This window comes from Protopterus annectens, chromosome 5.part1 (assembly GCF_019279795.1).
Source record: "Protopterus annectens isolate FY-2018-M chromosome 5.part1, PAN1.0, whole genome shotgun sequence".
Taxonomy (NCBI): Eukaryota; Metazoa; Chordata; order Ceratodontiformes; family Protopteridae; genus Protopterus; species Protopterus annectens.
In genome coordinates this window covers 316,278,929-316,304,027 of record NC_056736.1, presented here as the reverse complement: position 1 = coordinate 316,304,027, position 25,099 = coordinate 316,278,929, and the positions used below count along the sequence as shown (strand labels likewise).

Sequence of the window (25,099 nt, the reverse complement as noted above, 5' to 3'; positions counted from 1 at the left end):
ACAGTTAGTACTTACGGAAAATTTGAGAAAAAAAAGCTCTGATTAGCCAATGCAGTAAAATAGCTATGGATATAAATCATCATGTATTTCCTTAGAAATTAAATAATAAAGCTTACCTGACTGCAGGTTCCTGGCAACTTGGAAATGTAGACTGTCTTTCAGTTCCTTTGTCATGCTACTATAACACTGCACTACAAACATTATATGCTTAAGTAATACAGTAGTTTTTTCAGTGTGCTAATCTTGCATCTTAATGATGAAGGAAGAGTGTTCCAACACATTTGTGCCCACACTGTCCTTCAAATGATTTCCAAACCTATTGCACCCCTGACAGATGTAGATGTGCATTAAATCTGTATCTGTGAGGTGTCTCTGAGTCGATGACAGTTCAAAGTGTCCTAGGGATAAAACCACTCAACCATCCATGGAGTTTTCGTGGTAGGGATACATAATTAAGTTGTCAATAATTTATTCCTGCCAATCCCATTCTTAATCCAAGCCCATGCATGAATCCAGGATATATGTGGTAAGGACAGATTGCCTTGCCTCTATACAAGTAGGCAGCATATTAGTCTTACAATAACACATATAGCCCTACTTGATTTGGACTCATAATAAACAGAATATAGCTAGGATACTGACAACAGCTTTTGTTAGACAATCATAGAAATGCAATCTATTAAATTCTTCATAGATTAGTGATATTACTATAGGCGTATTCTTACTGTGGCAAGCTACTGAATAACAAAAAACAGTAGAAGTGTTAAGATTTGTAAATTTGGCATTTTCTACTGCACGTGTTACAAAGTACAACATATTAAAAGACTGTGTCTGGATGCTTATTGCACCATAATCTCTAAGTGGGAAAAAGTTTAAAAACAACCCAGTGGAAATGCTTTGAATATTTGACAATTAGAAACAAGATAAAGATTAAATGTACTTCCCTGTAAGCTATGATATGGGCCATGAGAGTGTTCTTTGCAATAAATCTATACTTTGGCTTAAACGTCTCAAGCATAAACACAACAGCTATCTTAAACATGGCCTTCTCTGATGAATGTTTAAACAGCCAGCACAAAATAGGAAAATTTTATCTGCAACACCTAACAACTGAATTAAAATTCCTAGGGGAAAAAGCAGTGCTGCTATAGTATATTACTGCTAACAAAGTGCCAAAGCATGCTTTTGAGTTCCTTCTTGAAGCAAACAACAGCATAACAGCATAAAGCCACAATAAAAAATGGAAGAAATTTACAGAGCTCCATTACTGAGTCATAGCAAAATCCTCCTTTTCTCTTCATACAAAGTTTACTGAAAAACATTTTGTAAAGCCATAAAAAGAAACAGATCGATGTTATAACTCTATTAAAGCAATTGATATTGTATACAGAATTCATGTTAGTAATAAGCAGCAGAGAAAGAATAGCAAAACAGCAGTCCTTCAATGCTGATGATTATTTATACCTGAAAAACACTTACTCTGTTGAGTATATGGTCAAAAATGGACTGAAGAGAAACAAATTGTATGTTGTCAGCTGGAAAGAAGGCAACAATACAATTTTCTGCTTCAAACTATGGAAGTAGTCTGCATTACTGTGAGGCATATACCCTCACAGACGACAGTGATAGCTCTGAGTTTGCAGTCACTAATGGTAGTGCAGCTGTGTCACGCCAAAGCTGCAGACAATGCTTGATTTGGCTAGCAGATCACACAAGAAACTGCCACTAGCTTCAATATACAAACTAGAAATATATAAGGCTTGACAGGATTTTGAGTGAAACGATGACTCATTTGCTAACATCTTCACAGACTACCTCACCATTTTAACTAAACCTACCATCATTCCCAGTTACAACACAGAAACGAGTATTAGAAATAAAAACTTAAAATGACTAGAAATTAAAAGTTGCATTTTCCTTTCTCACTGTTATTACTGTCAATATAGTTTATTATGTACAAATTTAAGGTTGTTACTTCTACTCCTTTGAAACTATCAAATGCAAAGTAATGTTGGAAAAACTGTTAAAATGTGCTGCTACTCAGACCAACATAAAGCACACATTTAAGGGAAATATGATAAATCTGACCCTTTTGTAAATGGTGAGAATATTTTAGCATTCATAAAAACTAGAAAAATATCGTTATCATATAAATATTTCTTTGCATGGGACAAAAAGGTATGTAACATGTCATGAATCTCCTGAACTTGATATCAGTAACAAGAAAAGTGACTTCCTTGTACATTCTTGAGGAAAGATTCCCTGAGTGTCAGTAGCTCGCAGAAAAAAGTTGAACTGCATAATGCTGAAGGCTTTTCCCCAGAGGAAATCGTTGGTGCAAATTTAATTGTGTGCCTGCAATGATTCACTTTCAAGGGAGATTTCATCCATCTTTAAGTAAATGCAACTGTGGTATTGGTATACATAAGTTCAGTGGATGTGGGGGGTGCATGGGGGCTTGCCTTCCTGAAAAAAATAAAGGTTTTTTGTTTTTTTTTTTACATGTTTTGGTTTTCCAGCTTTTTTTTCTTCTTCTGCTGAATTGTTGACTTTCAGGAAGCCAGTGTTTCAGCGTGGAACCAAGAAAAGTACTTACGGGATTTATGCATAGTGATCTGAGACATTGTTTTCAGTTCCTATCATTTTATTTCATTTTTTAAATCTTGAAACATCATGCTGCTATTATTTTAGTGAAATTAGTAATTGAAAAAAAGAGACTGATGCTTTTTTACTAAACATTTAATACTACAAACATGTTTTGCATTAGTAAGGAAATCACATATAAACCCTTGCAAAATATAAATATCCATTCAACTGCAGAAAACTTGAGGGAAACAAGTATTAAAAAGGAAACATTTTTGGATATAAATTCACACATTTATATGATAAATACATGTTAAATCAAAAGAAAAGGCCTGAAAACCTATGGATTTTTTTTTTTAGTTTGCAAATGATACATGACATCTGCTTATTTTACTCTTAACTATTTAGGTAAATGACTATATTTCCTTACGGCTAACATCCAACCAGTAAAAGTGCTATTACTGAAGGTTTAATTTTTGGTTTTGTTATTGTACGCCCGTGGTATCATGATATGACTTTTTGTTAGTATTTACATTTAGGCTTTGGTATACTAACTGAATAGCAGCCATTTGTAAAGTTGCATTATGTCAACAGAGAAAATAATCATGCATTCAGTCTATTACTGCATTTGTAATATCTGAATGAAACATTTCCATTTACAGAAACCAAAAGTAAAAAATGTAGATACCAGAGAACAGTCCAAACTATTTTATCTAAGTCATAAGTACTTTCGCTCACAAAGTAAAAAGTGAACTTCATCATATAAACTCCCTCCAAGTCACACTTACATAATTTTTGAATGATGCCATCTAGCAACCACGAAGGACACTTAACAAAGATTAGATAAAACACAAAAATAAATAACTCACAACTAACATTCACAAACTAAATCAAACATTTTACATTCATATTTGCACTCTTTTCACCACTAATAAACTGTTGATAGACAGTTTATCATTAATATCTGATAAATTAGTGGCATGCAATAATAACTGTTGATATAATTCACATTCTTCCAAAAAGGCACACCGATTACCTCTTTGGTCAAAAAAGGCACCTTTTCTAAAATATAAAATACAAATTTCTTAAAATCCTGGCATTACTGTGTATACATGCTGATAAATTGTCTTCCTCAAAGCCTTATCAGTTGTGCCAACATACAGCGTGGGACAAGGAGGACACTGAGCCAAATAAACAGGAATAAAAGGAAAGGAAAGTCATTAAGAAAAGAAAGGAGAGGAAATTTAACAGGAACTATGATGAATACCACAGTGAACAGGCTTATCCCTGTAATTTTTAAAACAGAAACTAACGATACTTCAGGAGGAAGTTGAGATCAGTCAGAAGTCCCTAAGGATGATGCCAAAAATGACAACAAGAAGTCAGCACTTCTATCCGTCATCCAAGATACAGAACAAGAACAGGCTGCAACAAAAGCAGAAGCAGTTCTAGTTTAAAACATGTGGAGACCAGAAGGAGGAATTTCATTTGAGCAGAGGTCAAAGGAGGAACAAGGGGATGATGACTGAATTAGAGTCAATGACTTCTTTAAGCAAAGGTACTGTTTGCAGTTTCAAAGGGTTCAATATATACAATTATAGTTATTTGCAAATTACTCATTTGTATAGTGACCTCTTTTTAAAGGATTTATTTTTGTCCCTTATGTGAAGTTTAATTTAGTGGAACATTTATTGGATTTGAAACTATTCATTCACAGATTGAATTTGACATTGTTTTTTAAGGATCACGGACTGAATTTTCCCACCGTTAATGTGACCTAAAACCTGTACAATTCAATTGAAAAACAAACAAATCTGTTAGGGGAAAAATATAAAGAATAAAAAACGTACAATATGCTGGTTGCATTAAGTGTGCACACCCTTTAACTAATACGTTGTTGAAGAACCTTTTGATTTAATTACAGCATTTGGTCTTCTTGGGTAGGAGTCTACCAGCATGGCACATCTTGACTTGGCAATATTTGCCAACTCTTCCTTACAAAAGCGCTCCAAATCTGTAAGATCACAAGGGCATCTCTTGTGCATAGCCCTTTTCAGGTCACCCCACAGATTTTCTACTGGATTTAGATCTGGGCTCTGGCTGGGCAATTCCAAAACTTTTTCTTCTGATGAAGCTATTCTTTTGTTGATGTGGATGTACATTTGGGGTCATTGTTATGCTGACAGGTAAAATTCCTCTTCATCTTTCGAGCAGATGCCTGAAGGTTTTGAGCCAAAAGTGACTGGTATTTGGAACTGTTCATAATTCCCTCAACTTTGACTAAAGCCCTAGTTTCCACCCCCAAAGCATGATACTACTACCACTATGCTTCATGGGGGGGGGGTTCTTTTGATGATGCGAAGTATTGAGCCAAATATACCTTTTGGAATTGTGGCCAAAATGTTCAACCTTGGTCTCATCAGACTATAACACATTTTCCCACATGCTTTTGGGAGACTTGATGTATTGTTTTGCAAATTTTACCTGGGCCTGGATGTTTTTCTGTGTAAGAAAAGCTTCTGTCTTGCAACCCTACCCCATAGTCCAAACATATGGAGAATACGGGAGATTATTGTCACATGTAGTACACAACCAATACCTGCCAGAAATTCCTGCAGTTCCTTCAGTGTTGCTGTAGGTCTCTTGGCAGCCTCCCTGGCCAGTTTTTGTCTTGTCTTTTCATCAATTTTGGAGAGATGTCCAGTTATTTTCAATGTCACTGTTGTCCCGTATTTCTCCACTTTTTGATGACTGTCTTCACTGTGTTTCATGGTATATCCAATACTGTGGACATTTTTTTGTACCAGTCTCCTGACTGATACCTTTTAACAATGAGATCCCTTTGATGCTTTGTAAGCTCTCTGCAAACCATGGCTTTTCCTGTAGCAGGGAACTGAGTAAATGTCAGGAAAATCCTACTAGGACAAATTAAATTTATTTGGGGTTAATCACAGTCTCTGTAATTGATGGCAGGTGTGTAGCCAAGAAGACTGAATGCTGTAATTACATCAAAAGGTGCTTCAACAAAGTATCAGTTTAAGGGTGTGCACACTTATGCAACCAGTGTATTGTACGTTTTTTATTTTTGAATTGTACAGGTTATATGTCACATTAAAGGAGGGAAACGTTTTGAAACGCTTTATTGTGGTCTCATTTTTTTATATCACAAAAACCTGACATTTTAACAGGATTGTGTAAACTTTTTATATCCACTGTACACACACACACACACACACACACACAGTACCACAGTAGTGCAAAGTGCTCACTCCAGCTCTGCAAGTGCCTTTAAACATCAGGGAGCACAAAGTAAAATGGGAATAAAGCATACAGAATTCAGCAATATGACTATTATTCTGCATGTACTGCAGGATATGGATACACTCATTTTTAGCTACCACAGCTACACATTGAGGATATGTTCTTACCACTTAAAACAAACATTTCTGTGAATGTATTTAAATATGTATGTCTACAAAAAATGAATACTGCTGTTTGAATATTTAAACTCCCCTAAGCCATACAGTTTGTAAAGACAGGAATGAAAGGCTTAAAAATGTTACAAGCCTCAAAACCAGATGCAATTATGTGTAAAATTGACTGGGGGAGGGCAACACAGTTTTGTTACCTAGGAATGATTATATGCACATGAACTGTACTTTATTAAATAATTCTCAAGAATATACAATATGGAAAAGTATCACTAAAAAGCATATATTAAAGAATTGTTGGCTTTATTCAATACAGGTAGGTATATTTTTATGTTTAGCAAATATGCACTTTATACAGCTTACTCACAGGAAAGCTATATTTTATTCTATCCCTAAGCTGCAGAAAGATCATTTCTGGGACAGGCACAAAATAATGAGTTATTTCTGAACTGCATATTGAAAATTTATATCACTCAGTCAGAATCCTGTGTTAAAGATATCAGGTAGTATAAGAAAAAAAACATGTAGCTTTTGAAGAATTACAAATAATGTCAAGATTGTCAAAATATTATCTCCTGATAACTGAGTTTGAAGGCACTACCTATGAAAACTGGAGAATATTCCCAAGCCACTTTTTGTACTGTCACTACTTCAATTTTTTTTTTTTACAGTGTGTGTAAATTTAAGGTACATCATTACTTACAAAAGAGGTGACAATGACGAGGGCACATCATATGCTGCTATTGTCATATTATTTATAACACTCAGTTTGTGGATCATAGTGCACTGGTGTTTGACATTAAAGTGGCAATTTACATTTCTTGTATCAAGGCATGTGTTCAGAAAGTACAGTTGTGTACACTTACCATAAATGTAGATGTTCAAGTGTATTCACTGTTGCAGTCATTACATTTTGGGTAATCTGCTGGCAGGTTGCCCTCAGTCAGCCTGAATAACAAAGTCTTGGGTCCTGCATCGGTTGCTGTCTACTCTTCCATGACGTCAGGTTGTCAGGGGTATAAAACATGCAGCCGATGCCATTTTATTCAGTTTTTTTTGCCCCAGATGTCAGATGCCCCCCAAATGGGGAGCAAATATATATATATAACAAAACTGTAAATATATAAATGCACTTTTAGAAACATAAACTCTACCTTCAACTAAAAGCAAATACACCACAAAGGCTTTTGAGTATAGTGAAGGAAAGAAAAGGTATGGAATGGGGGATGGCGGGTGGGTAACCCAGACTGCAACAGTGAATACACTCGAACATCTACATTTATGGTAAGTGTACACAACTGTACTATGTTCTTCGTGTTTCACTGTTGCAGTCATTACATTTGGGTAGAATCCCAAAGCTATGGATGGGAGGATGGAACTAAACAGCATTAGGAGCAGCTATAAGGCCCTGCAGGACTGCAGTGGCAAAGCCTGCTCTGGATTTAGAGAAGAGAGGTAAATGATAATGCTTTACGAAGGTATGAACACAGCTCCAAGTAGCAGCTTCTAGAATGTCTTTGGTTGGGACCCCTCTGAGAAAAGCTGCTGAAGTAGAGGCAGCCCTGGTGGAATGTGATCTGATCCCCTTGGGCACAGGTTTACCATGGTGCAAATAGCAGAAACGAATGCAGTGGCTTATCCGTTTAGAAATAGTCTGCTTTGATATAGCCTTCCCATCTGATCCTGCAGCAAATGCCAAGTGTAGTTGCTCAGACTTTCTTAGTGATTTGGTCTTGTTTAAGTAGAATCTTAGTTGTCTGTGTACATCCAATGAATGCAGAATCCGCTCCCCCTTGTTCTGCGGATTTGGGTAAAATGTTGGCAGGTGAATGGTCTGGTTAAGAGCCACACTGCATACCACCTTAGGCATAAAAGAAGGACTGGTCCAGAGGGCCACCCTGTCCGGCTAAAATATAATGAAAGGCTCCACTGCCATGAGAGCCTGTAGTTCTGAAACCCTTCTTGCTGAAGTGACTGCCAAATGAAAAGCTGTTTTCCAAGATAGAAAGTTTATATCCGCAGTAGCTGCTGGTTCAAAAGGAGGCAGGGTGAGTTTTTCCAGCACAAAATTGAGGTCCCATGCAGGAGTTGGTGCTCTCCTGGGAGGCCTTAAATTTTTGGCCCCACTACGATACTGTTTAAGCAGTGGATGAGAAAAGAGGGGAGGCTCTGTGTTGTAATGAGCCGAAATGGCAGAGGCATGGATTTTTATTGAAGAAAAAGATAGGCCCTTGTCAAGCATCTCAGTTAAGTATTGTAAAATCTGAGGAATATTGGGCTTTGCTGTGTCTATTCCTTGTGCTTGGTTCCAAGCACAGAATCTCTTCCATTTATCAGCATAAGATTTCCTAGTACTAGGCCTTCTGGCTTCCAAAATTACATCCATCACAGATTTACTGAGAGGTGTGGTTTGAATAATTATTTGATTAGTCATGCTGCAAGATTCAGAGTTTGGAGCTGAGTGCGCAGAATTTGATAGTTCTGCTGAGACGGTAGATGAGGTATTTGAGGCAAGTACCATGGAAGAAGGTATGATCTATTCCTTAGAAGCGGGTACCAGTGCTGGCGAGGCCAGTCTAGAGCAATTAGGATCATTTTTGTTTTTTCCTGTCTGACTTTTAGTAAGACCTTGGAGAGTAGAGGCAGAGGGGGAAAGGCATACACTGACAGGTTTTTCCAGCTGAAGGATAGAGCATTCACTTTCCATGCTTTTTTGTGATGAGTTCTTGTGCAGAATTTGTCCAACTGACAATTTTGGAGACAGGCAAATAGATCTATGCCTGGGCTCCCCCATTTCTGTGTTAACAAGCTGAAGATTTGTGGATCCAGTTTCCATTCGTGCGGGTCCATAAGATTTCTGCTTAGGTCGTCTGCCAAAGTATTTTGCTTTCCTGGCAGGAATTGAGCTTGAAGATGTATTTGGCAAGTCAAGGCTGTGTTCCACAAAGCTATGGCTAGTCTGCAAAGGGGGGTAGGAATGTGTACCCCCTTCTTATGTACCACATAACTGTGGTGTTGTCCGTCTTATCAGTAGTTGTCCTGGATGAAGTAAGTCCTTGAAGGCTGTCTGAGCATTCTGAACAGCAAGCATTTCTTTCTGGTTGATATGCAGATGCATTTGGTTTGGATTCCATTTGCCCTGAATACATCTCCCTGCCAGGTGGGCCCCCCAAGCATAGTCTGATGCGTCTGTAGTTAGGGTTTGGGTGGCAGGGGGTAGAGTGAATGACAGTCCTTTGTTTTGATGACATGTCTCTGCCCACCAAAGAAACTCCTGTTGTAGACAGGGAATGAGAAGAATCATTGTATCCAGACTGTGACAATGTTGACTCCATAAGCTTTTTAGGTACCATTGAAGATTCCTCATATGCAGTCTTGCATATGGAATTAGAAAAATGTTGGATGCCATGAACCCCAAAGCCTGCAGAATTTGTCTTGCAGATAACTGGGTTTTTGTTGCCATTTGTTTGAAGTATGTTGTCAGTTGCCTTTGTTTGTCTGACGTGAGGTACGCCATCTGGGCAGTTGTATTCAAGCTTGCACCCAGGAATGTAATTATTTGAGAGGGTACCAGATATGATTTCTTTTCATTTATGGTGTATCCTAGGCATGCTAGAAGCCTTTTTACAAACACCAGATGTTGAACAAGAGTGTCCTAGTCCTCTGCTTGAATGAGACAATCGTCCAGATAAGGATAAATTTGAATGTTTGTCTGCAGAATGCAATTAATAGTGCCAGGCAATTTGTAAAGAGCCTGGGCGCAGTAGATAAGCCAAAGGGCAGTGCAGAGAATTGGTAATGCAAAAAACCTGCTTTGAAGAGGCAGTATCTTCTGCATGATTCCCTTATTGGGATATGCAGGTATGCCTCTTAAGTCTAGAGTTACTAACCAAGCATTCTTGCCTAGCATAGGCAATAGCTGTTGTAAAGTCAGCATTTTGAATTTTAGAAAGTCCAGGAACGTGTTCAGAATCGATAAGTCCAGTATTGGACGCCATGAATGGTCTTTTCTGGGTACCAGGAAAAGTCTTGAATAAAAACCTTGTCCTTTTTCCTTTTCTGGTCCTGGTTGGATAGCCCCCATATCCATGAGGGACATGACTTGTTTCTGGGCCTCAGCCCACTGGTTTTGTAGGCAGATCCGGCCATCCGTTTGGAATTGGCAAAGTATGGAAATGAAATCTGTACCCCTGGGATACTATGTTTAATACCCACTTGTCCATGGTAATTAACTGCCAATTTTGAGCATGAAGTGCTAGTTTCCCCCCCAAGGGGGCTGCCAAAAGATAAGTGCTTGGAGATGGTAGAGAAAGTCATTGAAACTTCTTACTGTAGGGTTGTGCTTTCTTTCCTCCAGATTTGGAGGTGGAGGCACCCCATTGCTTTGACTTGTAAGAAACCTGTGATTGATATCGGGAGTCTTTTGAGCACCTGGGTTTGCCCTGAGTGGCTCTGTCGGACACAGGAAAGGACCAATTTTTAGTAGGTCAGTGCCTACTGAACCTGGGTGGCTGCACTTGCAAGAAATCTTTTACAGTTTGCATAGATTTAGCTTTGTCTTCCATTTTCTTTAAAACCTCTTCTGCCTTATTACCAGAGTATCATGCTGCAAAGGGGCATCCAACAATTTAGCTCTTACATGACCAGGCAGATTTTGCTCCTTGAGCAAGGCATGCCTTCTAATCACAGATCCAGTAACTGTGGCCCTACAAGAGGCCTCCAAAACCACATTGCAAAGTATGCTTTCCAACCTGTTCTGCTGAATGAAATAAATCCTCTAACGCTATTTTCCACACAATCAGAAATCAACATAATTTTCTGTTTCAGTAAGCCCATAACATGCTATTGATATTTAAGCATATGAAACTGGCAGTTTAAAGCCCTGATTGCCAAGGCTGCAGACATATAAACCTTCTTACCCCATTTATCCAGCGTCCTGGAATCTCTATCAGAAGGGGTAGGATTTTGGGCTGTAAAAGCCTTAACACCCTTGGGACCCTGTGAAATAGTCTTGGGATCAACAGCAGGATTTTTGAAAAGAAATTTGTGGGAGTCAGGAACCCTGTAATATCTGTCTGGCTTACTAGGAGCCAGAGGCAGGGAATCAGGAGCCATGCTTGATTCCGAGAACACATCAACAACAATGTCTAATACACAAGGTATTGCCAAAGGTCTATGCTGAGGAAGAAGGAAATCCCTAAGCCTCTTTTTTGATTCAGAGAAGTCCTGACTCTCCCAGTGAAAATGTTCCCTTAAAGTATGCAAAGTCTCTCCAAAAGAGTAATCCTCAGGAGGAGATGCAGATAGGATGGATTCCTCTGCATCAGAATCCTCATAGGGTGGAATAGAAAATTCCTGATCAGAAGAGGAATCAGAAGAAATGGAGACCTGATCTGAAGATTCATAATCAGTGCCTTGCCTAGGCCTCTTAGCAGGGGGGGTAACGGGACCCCTGATCAAGGTAATTAAATCTTCAGCCATTTTGATCATCTGTTTTTAGGCATAGAGGCCTGAGCACGTGGCTCATGCATCGGTTTTTTTAGACATAGAAGTTTTCAACCTTGTTTTTGTTGCTTCGGTTTAATATAAAAATGTTGAGGCCTGAAAACACCCTCAGAAGCCGGTGCCTGCTCAGCGGCTCTGGACCCATCCAAGGGAGAGACATCCGCGGGTTCAATACTCTGAGAATCTCGCGGCATACCGGACTTCGAATGGGTCTCGGTAGAGGCCTGCAACTCGAAAGTTGTGGTTATCAGGGGCTGCAAAAGCGCTTCACTGAGTACTGGTGAACCAGCGACTGGCTTAGGAGAAGCTTCATCATCGGTTTTGGACCTAGACGGTCTGTCTCTGTCTTTTTCCTTGCACTTTTTGTGAACTCCGGTAGTCAGATTGCTAACCGACGACATTTCAGGATAGTTAAATCTTGAACCAAAATATTTAGAAGCAAAAATATACCGACGCTTAATAGCGCGTTGGTTAAATCTAGCACAAAACTAACAGCAAGGCACGTTGTAATCAGGGCCTAGGCAAGGAATACAGTACAAATGAAAATCCTTATGAGGTATTTGCTTCCCACAAGTAATGCAATTATTAACTTTTACTGACATCGGTAAGGAGCAAGAAAAAGTTTCCCCAACAGGGTACTTAGCTTTAGTTTGAAGACTTCAGTTCTGAAACTTGAATATGAAAATTTCAGGAGTCGGCCGACCGGCACTTGTGAACTGCTTTTGCTTAGGGCACCGCAAGAAAGACTGAATAAAATGGCGTCGGCTGCATGTTTTACACCCCTGACGACCTGACGTCATGGAAGAGGAGACAGCAACTGACGCAGGACCCAAGACTTTGTTATTCAGCCCGACTGAGGGCAACCTGACAGCAGATTACCCAAATGTAATGACTGCTACAGTGAAACACGAAGAACATTTCTGGTTCTTCATTAGATTATTAAAACAATAACTTGGGGAATTCAATTTACGTGTGAGGTATCTGGATAAATTGTAAACTATATGCATGTCACTTTAAATGGTATTCCTAATAATAAGGAAGAAAGTGTTCAACTTAGAAAACCCTACTCCTACAAATACATTACAAATTTTAAAGCTTTCCAGTACAACTGTGTCACTTCATAAAATTGTTGACATATAATAATAAATGACACCTACGAGAAATAAAAGGAAAATAAAAGAAAAAAAATATAGATTATGAAAAGGGTAAGTTTGCTGTACAATGCTTATGACAGAGAGGTTATGATTTGCATAAGATGACATAATTAAAGTACTTAGTACTAGATGACAAGGTGACAGGGAAAGGAGGTTACCGTTCCATCAGGATAAAAGTCAAACAGATGGAATATATCATTTTGTTATGACTTGGAACACTTTTTCTTCATGTCCCAAGAGATTACGTATAAAATTGCATATGTTGCTGTCAGATTATGAACTTAACAAGATAATGTCTGGCAGCTTTGTTTGTGTAGTTTGCTGGCATGAAGTAAAGAAACTAATTATGTGTTGGTTATAAATGGAGGTATTGGTGGCAGTTTCGTGATGGGGTATAGTATGTGAGCAGGTTAATGGGATGCTTTTAGTTCGTGAGTTATAACAGGTTTGTTTTTGAGAAATCCCTAAAAACAGTGGCATCTGCAGAGGTGATACCACTGGTGGATTTCTTGTAAGATTTAACATGTCAGAGGAGGCAGAGGGTAGGATGCAAAAGGAGGAATTATTGTAAGGACAATATCAGGGGTCCTGGACACTCTAATGAAAGATTGACAATTTATTTAAGAATAAGGCCACAACTGAGAATTTTTAAAAACACTCATGGAAATAATTTACTGTGTCAAAATCTGGGAATATGTCTGGGAATATGTCAAAACAAACACAGAGTCTACAATAAAAAAAATCATACTAGTTAATGCTAACAGAAATTTATGTTAGATACTGGACTGTTATAGTACTCATAATTATGAGATTTAACTCACCAATAGGATTCTTGTCAAAAAACAGCACTGGAGCATGCAGAAGTGACAAAAACATTTTGTTGTGCAACACCTGTGATGCATTCACAAGAATGTTAAACATCAGCAAACATCTCCAGATCCCAAAAATAATCGTTGATACTGTTAGTCCTAAAAAGAAAACAAAAAATGCATTTGATATTACTTATTGTTTACAAAAAAAACACACAACATTTAGTATTAGAATAGTAACAAAAAGAAATATGCACTTACTTAAATTTTTGCGACAGGGAATAACCCACCACCTGACAGCCTCAGCTGCCATTTCATTAATACCATCATAAGCAACTACCTTCTACTCCACTCATGCATGCTCCATTAATCCTTGAGGAATTTGGGGCAGAGGAAAATTACTTCCCGAAACAGAATGAAGAGTTATTAAAAAGAGAACTAGTGCTTTTTTGTGTGGTACTGTAGGTGCCACTGACAGAATAAAAAATTGAACATTTCACAAATGTATTAACAATGATCTAGAAAAGCAGCTGCTTAAAGATGTGGGAATGAAAGGTTGGTCAGAACAGAATCATTAGTCAAAAATGAAATTCAGTTTTCTTTTCCTTTGGATTGCAAATAAATTATTCTTGAGGAATAACATTCAAAGCTAACAAGTTTACTGTGCCCACCTATATAAAAATTCAAATTTTTGACTAAATATGAATCACATCTCTGTGTATTAAAGTATAAGGAAATGATTAGATAGATTATGCAGTGGCCAAAAATATCAGAACAGAAAAATAGTGGCCATGAATATCAGAACAGATAACTAAAGTGATATAAAACTGTGATACATGTAATATGTGCCAGAACAGCAATCTAGAGGAAGAGGTGCTGCTTTACACAGTACTAAGCATACCCTGGAGCTGAATAGGCACAAACTTGTTCCAATTCAAAAAAAGTTATGTACCTGATATGTGGCAACCATCATTCCAAGTGTTATTAAGGGACTAAATTAACATATACTACAAGTACCTGTGTAATAAGTACATCGAAGTCTCTTCTTGAGACAAGGCTCACACAATAGCCCATATTTTAAGTGCATAGAAAGTAAGACATTTGAACATGAGTGAGTTCAAGCAAGTTACTGCAAATGCAATACATAGCAAAAATAATATAGACAGAGGAAAAATGAGGAAGACTGTTAGCAGCTTCTGTGCGGATTGTCATCTTGCAATTTTGGAAATCAGGAATACTTCACTGCAGAATTTCAGGCACTCATCCACTCAGTTACTAATGGGAACAGTATTAAGAAATAAATTACTGACTTGAGTTTATTAATACAATCAAATCAAGAAATGTAGAATTATGACTAGGACAAGCATTCCAAAAGACTCCAAGAACTGCGGACAAAATGCAAAGTAAGAATCCAGTATCCTGGAAGTGTGCGTGATAAGTAGCTAGAAAAATGCAATAAATAATCAAGCAGACGAAATTATCTTTTATGTGACTCATGGAGATGATTATCAATTGGAGAAAAGTAACCGATGACAACTGTATATAACTGAAATGCCTAATCAAGAGAAAGTGTGGAGGTAAGCACTCTCAAATGAAGAAAATACTTAATTTGCCTTTCCAGTATTTAAGAATACAGACTGACTCTAAATCAAAGATCAGAAGTCCAGAGAAAATCCCATTAAATATGCAGATAAATGGTTTGACAGCCAATTAAGACCCAAATATTTGCATTCAATGAGATGCCCCTTGAATGCAAATAAAGCTCTGATTGGATGCAAAAATTGCATGCTCAGTCCAGAGTTAAAGATCATTTAAAATTATCCATATACAATAATGCATAATACCTTACAGAACACATAAAACAGTATGTATTATAAACAGAAAAAAAGATGATGCACTATATCAGGTTATATATATCTTTAAATATTAGGGAGATGACAAGTAGAAAATTTACGTCATTTTGTGCACTGATTTTTTTTTTTCTAGACGGCAGTCATAGTAAAGACTTCCTGAAGGCTGATCACATAGTCAAAATGTCCTAGTCTTTATTGTGCATCCACATACTTCATCTGCTCACCAAAGAATATACAGTAAAACCTATTTAGTATATCACTTATTGAAAGATATTAACATGCATGCAATATTGAAGTGAAACTTTTCAGTTTAATAACTTTTGTTCCATTTTGTTTTCCACGTATCCATCTGACTAGAAATGTGGCAAATACAAGTAACCAAGTCAATCCATACGTTAATTATTATGAACGATCACAAAATGTCAGAGTGCAATACAAACTATGGCTGGTCTTGCATTTCTGCAAAAGTAAGGAAAAGAAATGAAAATTTCTGAGTGACATAGCACATTTCTTTACTTCTTCCAGTGTAAGAATTTGTTTTTTTCATCTGATGACAAAAAGAAAAGTAAAATACAAGAATTAGGGGTCTGATTTCTAACAGAGTACAAAACATCTGTGGACATAAAATACTAATGTTACACTGCCTCCACAATACTCTCATGCTTCTGCTGTGTCATTTTAGTTAAAGGGACCATGCTTGTATTAAAAGCACAATTCACTTTTCAGAACACAGATAGCTGGGGGTCTGAGGCTGCTGAGTATGGTCCACACTTCGATATTTTGCATATGTATACAGCAGTATGCACATTCATAAGCATATATACAGGGTTTTGCACATGCAAGCATGTGTATATCTGAGTGTTCATTTCAGTGTCTCTAAATTACATTCCACATTGCATATAAAACCAGATGAACAATATCCAAGATTGCTAGCTTATGAAAAGTAAAAAAATATTGGCTTGCATGCTGCTTTATAAAACTTAAACGTATCACTTTCGCGAGTTGACCTTTTCAACAATGACTTTAGACCTAACAAATATATTACTACATATGGGAATATAGCTTTAATATTGAGCAAGCTACAGTGATTAACGTGTTATAACACACCATTGCTTTTAGAGAAACCAGAATATAAATCTCATGGAGGTCAGACCACAGCTCTTGCTTCTGTGTGTGTGTTATTTATTAAGCTTCCCAAAATATCAAGGTGTCTAAGAGAAGAACTTTTCTTTGTATACATGCAGAACAATTTTCATTTTCATGAGTATCTGTTTAAAACTGCAAAACTACATAATTCACATTGGAGATATGTCTCAACTGCACCCCCTTAGAATTCTTTTACAATTAGAAATGTTGGCTGAAAACTGGAAATTATGGCTCTACAAATCTGATTTACTCCTCAGTGTAAAAGGATTAGATGAAAAGTTTGAAAATGTTCAGTGTGCTACATCCCTACATGTTGCTTTGGAAAACTGAAAGAATATTCCAGTCTTACTTTTTCATGATGAGGAGAAAGACAAATAGGAACACTATCACAAAATTCAGTAGTTACTGTCTGCCCAGGAAGCTATCACTACAAAGTTTTTCTTTGCATGATCATAAGGTCCTATATAGACCACTGATGCTTGCGTTACTGAACTGAAAAACAGTGCTACAGACTATAAATTGGGAGAGCTGCATAACTCCCTAATAAGAGATAGAAATAATTTGTGGTATAAAATTGTGAAACAAGTATGAGGTTAAGAAAAAAAACAGACCTGTACTTACGAAACACTGTGGATGCATGCAGAACAAGTGTAATTACAAGTACATAGCTGTAAACCTTAACTGACAAAAATAATGTGAACAAAATAAAATGTGAGTCAAAGAATGAAATAAAATGTGAAAATGGCAGAATGCATTACAAAGTTAATGGATATGAAAAAGGAAGCCACATGGCAAAGTATTGCACAAAGATGAAGTCCAGAAAAATGCTTCTTGTGCAAATGAGATTGATGCTTCCAGAAAATGTGTCTGTAAGCATAACAGGAAGAGTTGCCCTGTTTATAATCAAGCTTGTAGAATGTGCGGTACAAAAGGGCATGTCACACAAATATGTAGAAACAGGAAAATATGTATTCAAAAAGATATGCATTTGCTGAACAGAAGTATGGAATGCAGTTGTGTATTTGTGCTGTGAAAAAAAGCTCAATACTCTGAAATCTGAAATGCATTTGAGATGCTGAAGCAGGTGTGCAAGTCAGACAGCTAAAACATACACTGAGAATTAATGGAGAAAAATGGAGAATTTAAACTCAACACAGATGCAGAGAGTAATATTTTGTCAAAGACTATATTCAAACAGTTGGAAATAGATCTGAAGGGAATCCTGTGTGTACATTGTTAATCTATGGTGACCATTAAGTGGCATCACTATATTAGAAGCTGCTGGCATGTGAATCAGTGGCGGCTAGTGACTTCAAATCAAAGGGGGGCTGCAGGAGACAGCTGAATGGGTGCGGCCAACTAGAAAGGGGAGGAGCTATGCTGAAAACCACAAAAAGTGTAACTTTAATTAAATACGCTGCCCTAGGTGCCAAACAATTATTATGAGAGTCCAATCAAGACAAAATGAAGTGTAGAAGAAAAAAAATATTTCAATGCATTGGCTGCATGACAGCTTACTTAATATCTAGATGGGAACAAAAAGGTTGTGAGGCATGAAAAAATAAATTACTTTTTAAAAAAATTACTGGAATGCCAGTCAAAATCAAGTATAAGAAAAACTTGCAGCACTCAACTCAAACCACTTCTCCTTGCACTGCAGTTCTAATTAAAATTTATATTCAGCTTTATTAAAGTACTAGGTAACATGCTGAAAGTAGCAATCTCTGTGATACCCCCACTTGTAAAAATGTTTCTTATCCAAAAAAGACCTGCTGCCTGACAACTATCTACTTGTTTCATGGGGAAAACATGATCAAAGTAAAAAAAAAAATGAAAAGCAAACAAGAAACAAGCTCAACATACATTGCTTAAAGGATTACTGCACAGGTTATGGACCACACACGATAGATTGGCATTCTGTTTAGTTTGCAGGTAAAGCCTGCAAAGATGACTCCAAGTCTCCAACAAATGTAATGAGCTTCTTAAAATAATGCAATCATGTCCTTTATTACAAATACTGTCATATGCATTTCAATACACAAGGCTTATACGTTATCTAGATATGTAAGTATTCTCTGCATGGCAACAACAGAAAGGCATTCAATGTTGGCAATTCTTTAATATTTATTATTTATTTTATTTATTTATTTATTTAAATTTGTTGACCGGGAGTGTCTGACTGGAATTGCGTCCATTTTCAGCGGAGGCCCGGGGAGAAAAGCTCCACAGTAAAATAAACAGACAGTAGTTACATTGGATTACATAGCGATTAACAATTTAACATAGAAATTACTTACAACATATTTACAGATGAAGAACATAGTACATCAGTAGACAACTAGAATCTTTATCTGTGAAGTACATAACAGGCATTAACAAATGTAACAATGAGAAGTTCCTGCTGTATAATAAGTACTAGGCTTATGAGCATCTGAGCTTGCTATCATCAAGGTAGTTAGTGGAGGTGAAAGAAAGGTAGTAGTTGGATGGGGTGGATGATATTAGTGGGAGTTGCAAGGGCATAGCCAGCATGTTTTTTAGGTGCGCTTTTAATAAAGTTTTGAAGTTGGTGCATGATGGTACGGAGGTAATTGTGGGTGGGAGTGAGTTCCATAATTTGGCTATGGCGCAAGAGAATAGTGCTTCACCAGCAGAGTTATTGGCTTTAGTGATCTGCAAGTGATTTTTGTTGCTGGATCTTAGTGGTCTGGTGGTGCGATAGGGTTGGAGTAGATTCTGGAGGGATGGGACATTTAGTGGATGGTTTACTAGTTTGTGGGCAAGTGAGAGTTGATACCACTGAAGGAGGTGAGGGAGTTCAAGCCAGCCCAGTTCAGCAAGTGAGACACAGTGGTGACTACTGTAGGATGCCCCTGTGGCGAATTTGGTGATTTTGTTGTAGCATGTCTCTAGCTTGTTTAGATCACATTGCCTTAGGTTGGTATATACTGGAGAGGCATGGGGTGGAGATAAGGTGGGAATTTGCTATTGAAATCTTTGCTGCTTTGGTGAGAAATTGTTTATTTCTATATAATGCTCCTAGTTTTGTTATGGACTTTTTTTATGGTCATGGATATGTGAATGTCAAATTTTAGTTTATTGTCTATTTCCACTCCTAGCAATTTGGTGTGTTCAGTTGGGTATATAGTGGTGTTGTCTTTTGCTGTGATGTTAAAGTGAGAGTTGTTTTGAGTATGTTTAGTGGGTTGGAAGATGAGTAGTTTAGTTTTGTTTGGGTTGAGTATTAATTGGGCATTGGATAACCATGTTTCAACAGAGGAAAAGGCTTCCTGTGTGACTTTTTGCAGTTTGGGTAGGAACTGGGCTGAGCAGATGATGGTCGAGTCATCTGCGTATTGGATGAGTGTGCCATGTTTGGTGGCAGAGGCTAGATTATTGGTGTAAACAGAGAAAAGTAGGGGTCCAAGGATGGATCCTTGGGGAACCCCTATGGAGACAGGCAGTTGGGGAGATATGTCATTCTGCCATACAACGGATTGTTGGCGGTCAGACAGGTAACTCTGAAACCAGTTGGTGACTGATTGTGAGAAGGACAGGTTACTGAGGACAGAGATAAGTTGTTTGTGTGGGACCATGTCAAATGTTTTAGATAGGTCTAGGAAAGTAGCAGAGGAGAGATAGCCATTGTTTTTATGCTGAAGGATAGTGTAGGAGAGAGTAAGGCAGTGGTGGTGCTATGGTTTGGTCGGAAACCATGCTGAGTACTGAAAAGGAGGTTGTTAGTAAGGAGGTAGTGTGAGACCTGACAGTGTATGCATCTCTCTAGTATTTTGGAGAGTGGAGAGAGAATAGCTATGGGGCGGTAATTGGTTAGTTCTGCAGAGGGTCTGCCTTTGTGGAGGGGAATTATATGTGAGACTTTCCACAATGTGGGAACGTAACTTTCTGACAGAGATCGGTTAATCAAGATGGATACTGGGTAGGCCAGAACATCAGCTGCGATTTGTAGGTATTCACTTGGGAGGTTGTCTGCTGCTAATTTGGTGGGTTTATGTTTAGTTAAGAGTTTTTTTTATGCTGGAGGTAGGTACAGGAGAAAAAGAGAAGGCAGTGGGGAGATTACTAGTTGAAGGTGTGAGTTGGAGGGGGGGTTGTGTTGTTTAGCTAGTGATAGTATGGTTTGGGTGAAGTGTGTGTTGAATGAGGTAGCAATATTTTCTGAGGAGTGAGGGATGTTAGGAGGAGGGGTACTGACTTTACCTGGGTGGAGGATGGAGTTTATGGAGGACCAGAATTGTTTGGGGCTGTGTTGTGAGGAGTCTAGGGCAGACTGGTAGTATTGGAATTTGTCCCGTTTTATTAGCTTTTTGACTCTATTGCGTAGTTCTAGGAATTTCTGTCTAGCTGCGGGGGTTTTGGTTTTGCGCCAGTGCTCCCAGGCTTTATCCCTGTTTTTCATTTCTGACTTAGTGGTTTTCTGTAGCCATGGGGAGGGTTGTGCTTTGGTTCTGGAAAATCTTATGGGGACATGGTAATTAAGGATGTTCAGGAATGTAGTATTAAAAAATCCAACTGCGTCATCTAGACTGAGGTACTTTAGAGCATGCCAGTGACATTCTTTGAGGGATGAGATGAATGTGAGTTGGTTAAAGTTTATTTTTTTACGTATTTGACGATAGATGACAGGTTTAGCTTGGTACAGGTATTTTTTGAGTAGGAATGTTGGGGAGTGATCACTGAGGCTATCTGATAAGCAGCCTGTTATATATGACTGGGGGTTCTTACTGACTAGTATCCAATCCAGGGTAGTGTGCTTGCTGGAGTTTTTATTTATCCTTGTTGGTGACTGGACTAGTTGGGTGAAGCCATGAAGGTGCACATGATGGGTTGGATTGTTGCCAGAACAGGATTGCCAGTCAATATTGAAATCACCTAAGATGATAGTTTCTTGGGGGAGATGGTGGGTAGACCAGCTGAGGAGGTCTTCTAGTGGAAGGATGTTTTGGCCAGGTGGGAAGTAGCAGCCAATTATGTTGATGGTTTTGTTTTGGTTAATTTTGAGGATGATATATATTATTTCTTCATTGCCTATTTGTGGAGCTGATGATTTTAAGATCTGGATGTTTACATGCTGTTTAAATATTATAGCTACACCACCTCCTTTTTTTTTTTCATAATAGTATTTAATAGTATGCTAATTAACACTTACTTGCATCTTACAGTCTCAGACATGCTTACCTGATGGTCATTAAAGCATTGCTACTTAAACACAGAGCAACAGGCACTTTCTGATTAATAATAAGCATAAATCAACAGTATAAAAATATGACAGAAACCAGAACATTCTGCAAAATCAAGGACAGATGAAAAGCCACTGTAGTACTTGTGTCTATCTTGGATGGGGGGATACTCAGCGCATTTACACTGCATAACTGTTTCTTGCTTGGACACATCTAGAGTCACTGTCACTACATGGGGGAGTGTGGTGCAACAAGTATGTCACAATTTGAAATGTCTCTGGATGACTGTGATGGCCCTGACACATTTGTCATACATCTCAACCTCAGAGCAAGGAATCTGGGCAAAGCCATACATATAAGTGGGACAAAGGCCCAAAAATAAGGACAATTTTTAAATATTGCTCCTATAAACTTAGAAAGATAATAGAATAGTAGGTCTTGCACTAGTATGAATTTTCTGAAGGGTATGAAATCTGAAACTGAAATGTCTGTCATTATTTTCTAACTTCAGTCTTTAATGATTTGCCACTAATTTGCCAAAAAAACCCACAATTTTATGAAAAACAGACCAAAAATGTGATGCAAAAATATAAAATAGCCACAGAATACAGCTGGGAACCTGTCAAAGAAGGGACACTTTTTAAATATTAGTACTGCTAACCTAAGCAGCTGACAAAATAAAATAATCTACATGCATTTCTAAAATAAAAGTAATCTATAACTTTGATTATTACAGTTATTTATTAATTGTAAACCCTCCATGTTTTCTTCCAAAATTGCCATTTTGAGGAGGGATTGTTAGGGGAAGAACAACATTTTCAGCCAAAATTGGGGACAGTTGAGAGGTTTGGATATGCCTAATTCTATAAAGCAATTTATTAGCATGTACCTCTCAACCTGTCAATGCACGAAATCTGGATAAGGCCAAATATATTGGGGGAACATATAAACAGTACTAAAAATTGCTCTTGTATAAACTGAGACAGTTGATAGAATAACAGGTCTTGCTTTAGCATGCATTTTTCTGAAGGTTATGAAGTCTGAAACTCAGTGTATATCATTATTTAGTGACTTCATTCCTAAATGGGAGGGTGGCCTATGGTTAAGGCGTTTGCCTTACAAACACAAGGTGCATAGTTTGAGTCTCACAAGAGATAACTGGCTAGGCTTAAAATGGCTCGCAAGGGCAGTTAGCTTAGTACTAACCTATGAACCTAAATGATTTGCCAGAAAACCACACATTTTATGAGGACAAACCCAAAATAAGAAGCAAAAATCTATTCATTTTGCAAAAATCTGGACAGTTGAGAGGTATACTTCAGCCGGGGCTGTCTGAGTTTGCCACCCTTCCCCCATCACAAAATAATGGTCGAATGGAGCCCCACCCATAGCCATTCCAATGAACCATTACTTGGCTATCTCACCCCATTTACTATAAACACTAATGTGCATACTGCTTTACTTCTGCGATGATTTGGACTTCATTTGAAAATTTTATTTTTGCATTTTACAGTGCAAATACTAATGGATATCTGTTAAACAAAGCAATGCAGTCTTCACAAAGAAAACAGACTTAGCATTAAAACTTCTCTGCCCTTGAAACAGCATTGAAACCCACATTCAAAGAAAATACATTTTGCCAGTGGCAGATAAAGATTAACTTTGGGTCTGGGCTGTTTTCAAATCACAGGCCCCTTGCACACGAAACATACACATGCTCTTTCATACAGCTTCTTGATTGTATTAAATTATATTCTTTGTACAATACAGCTCAGTTTTAGAGGGCATTTTAAATTTATTGTTGTGAACATTTTTCCAGTAAACAATGAAACAAAATGCATGCACCAATAATGACAAAACTGCCGAATTCAAAACATTTCCATCATAAAAGTCTACTCAAATTTCTACAGTCCACCAGTATCAGTACATATGCACAATCACTGAAGAAGTAAAAGTCATCTAAATAATTCCACATTAAAGAGATCGGTAACTAATGAAGAAGTTGCTACTAGCAAACAACTTTATTAATTGTTTCATCTACAAATAAAGTGCCTGTTGCCCTCGAGGAATAAATTGCCTATCTTACTCTAAAAAAATGATAAGCTACTAATATTGCAATAGGGAATGGATGGCAAACTGATGATAGGTTCATAGTTAATAAGTATCTTCGCCAAAAAGGAGCACAGCATCCACCCCCTTTGCAGCACAGTACAGTATCAGCAATGCATCTATCTACTGTGGGAGTAGAACCCACAGCCTTCTGCATCAAAAGCAAGTACACTGTTGTGCTATTAACAATGCAAGCAGATTAAGCTTAAACAGCACTAAACTTTTGCTCCCCTGCAGCTCTCAGCTCCTTGTAAAATCTACTCACTCAGCTGTATCTCGGAACTTTGCAGCACAAGAAATCTGGAAAAAGCCAAAATTTATTGGGGGGGGGGGGACAAAAGCCCAAACACCAGGTACACATTTTAAACAATGCTTGTATAATGCTGTGTTACCACCATATATTTCACAGCCAAGTCTTGAACTCAGGACCCTGTGCAAAACAGTCAGAGCAACATACCACTATGTCAAATCAGCTGTACTGTGAAAGAGAGCAAGTCTGAAACTTAAATGGCTACCATTTAGTGAATTCAGTAATCACCATAGCTGTCGACCTCTTAGCACAAAACACCTGAATAAAGCCAGTAATGGGGGAATACAGCCCCCAAACATATTCAGTGAATTCAGTTCTCACCATAGCTCTCAACCTCTTAGAAACATATTCAGTGAATTCAGTTCTTACCATAGCTCTCAATCTTAGCACAAAAAAAAAACTGGACAAAGCCAATAATGGGGGAATACAGTCTCAAAAATAGGGACAAATTTCAAATATCCATCTTATAAACTTAAAAATTGTTAGAATAAAAACTTTTGTGTTACCATGTACTTTCTGAAGAATATGAAGTCTAAAATTCAAATGCTTGTCATTTTTATTTAACATTTCTTAACAAGGAAAGTCTGACTCGAAACAAAAGCCAATTTTCAGCAGAGGCCCAGGGAGAAACACTCCAGATAGACACATGTCTTTGTAAGATGGGAGGACACCAGAGCACCCAGAGAAAACCCACACAAACACAGGGAGGACATGCAGACTCCACACAGAAGGCACCCAGCCAAGAATCAAACCAGAGAACCTGTAGCTGTTGGGTAACAATGCTACCACTGACTTTGTAAGGACACAACAATACAGAAACCACAGATTTCATGAGGAACAGAACAAGTACGAGGGAAAAATCTGTAAATGTTTTACAAACTGTGGTGGGTAGGGAATTCAGGCTCTTGCCACCTGGGCCCAAGGTAAAGGGTTCAAGCTTGTTCTCTACGCACCACCATATAGCACTTGGGGCATTTGCAGCTAACTGTCTTCCTGGG

General features: G+C 37.9%; 1 protein-coding gene across 3 annotated transcripts in view; it reads right to left on the bottom strand.

Annotated features, from left to right (window-relative positions):
- The window catches only part of ABCC4 (ATP binding cassette subfamily C member 4), a 2,616,332-nt gene that overhangs the window by 1,301,821 nt on the left and 1,289,412 nt on the right, over positions 1–25,099 (bottom strand). For all 3 annotated transcript variants that reach the window (XM_044072995.1, XM_044072997.1, XM_044072996.1), the window contains one exon: positions 13,495–13,641. In XM_044072995.1, the coding sequence (XP_043928930.1) occupies positions 13,495–13,641 (147 nt within the window). The remainder of the gene's footprint in view (positions 1–13,494; positions 13,642–25,099) is intronic.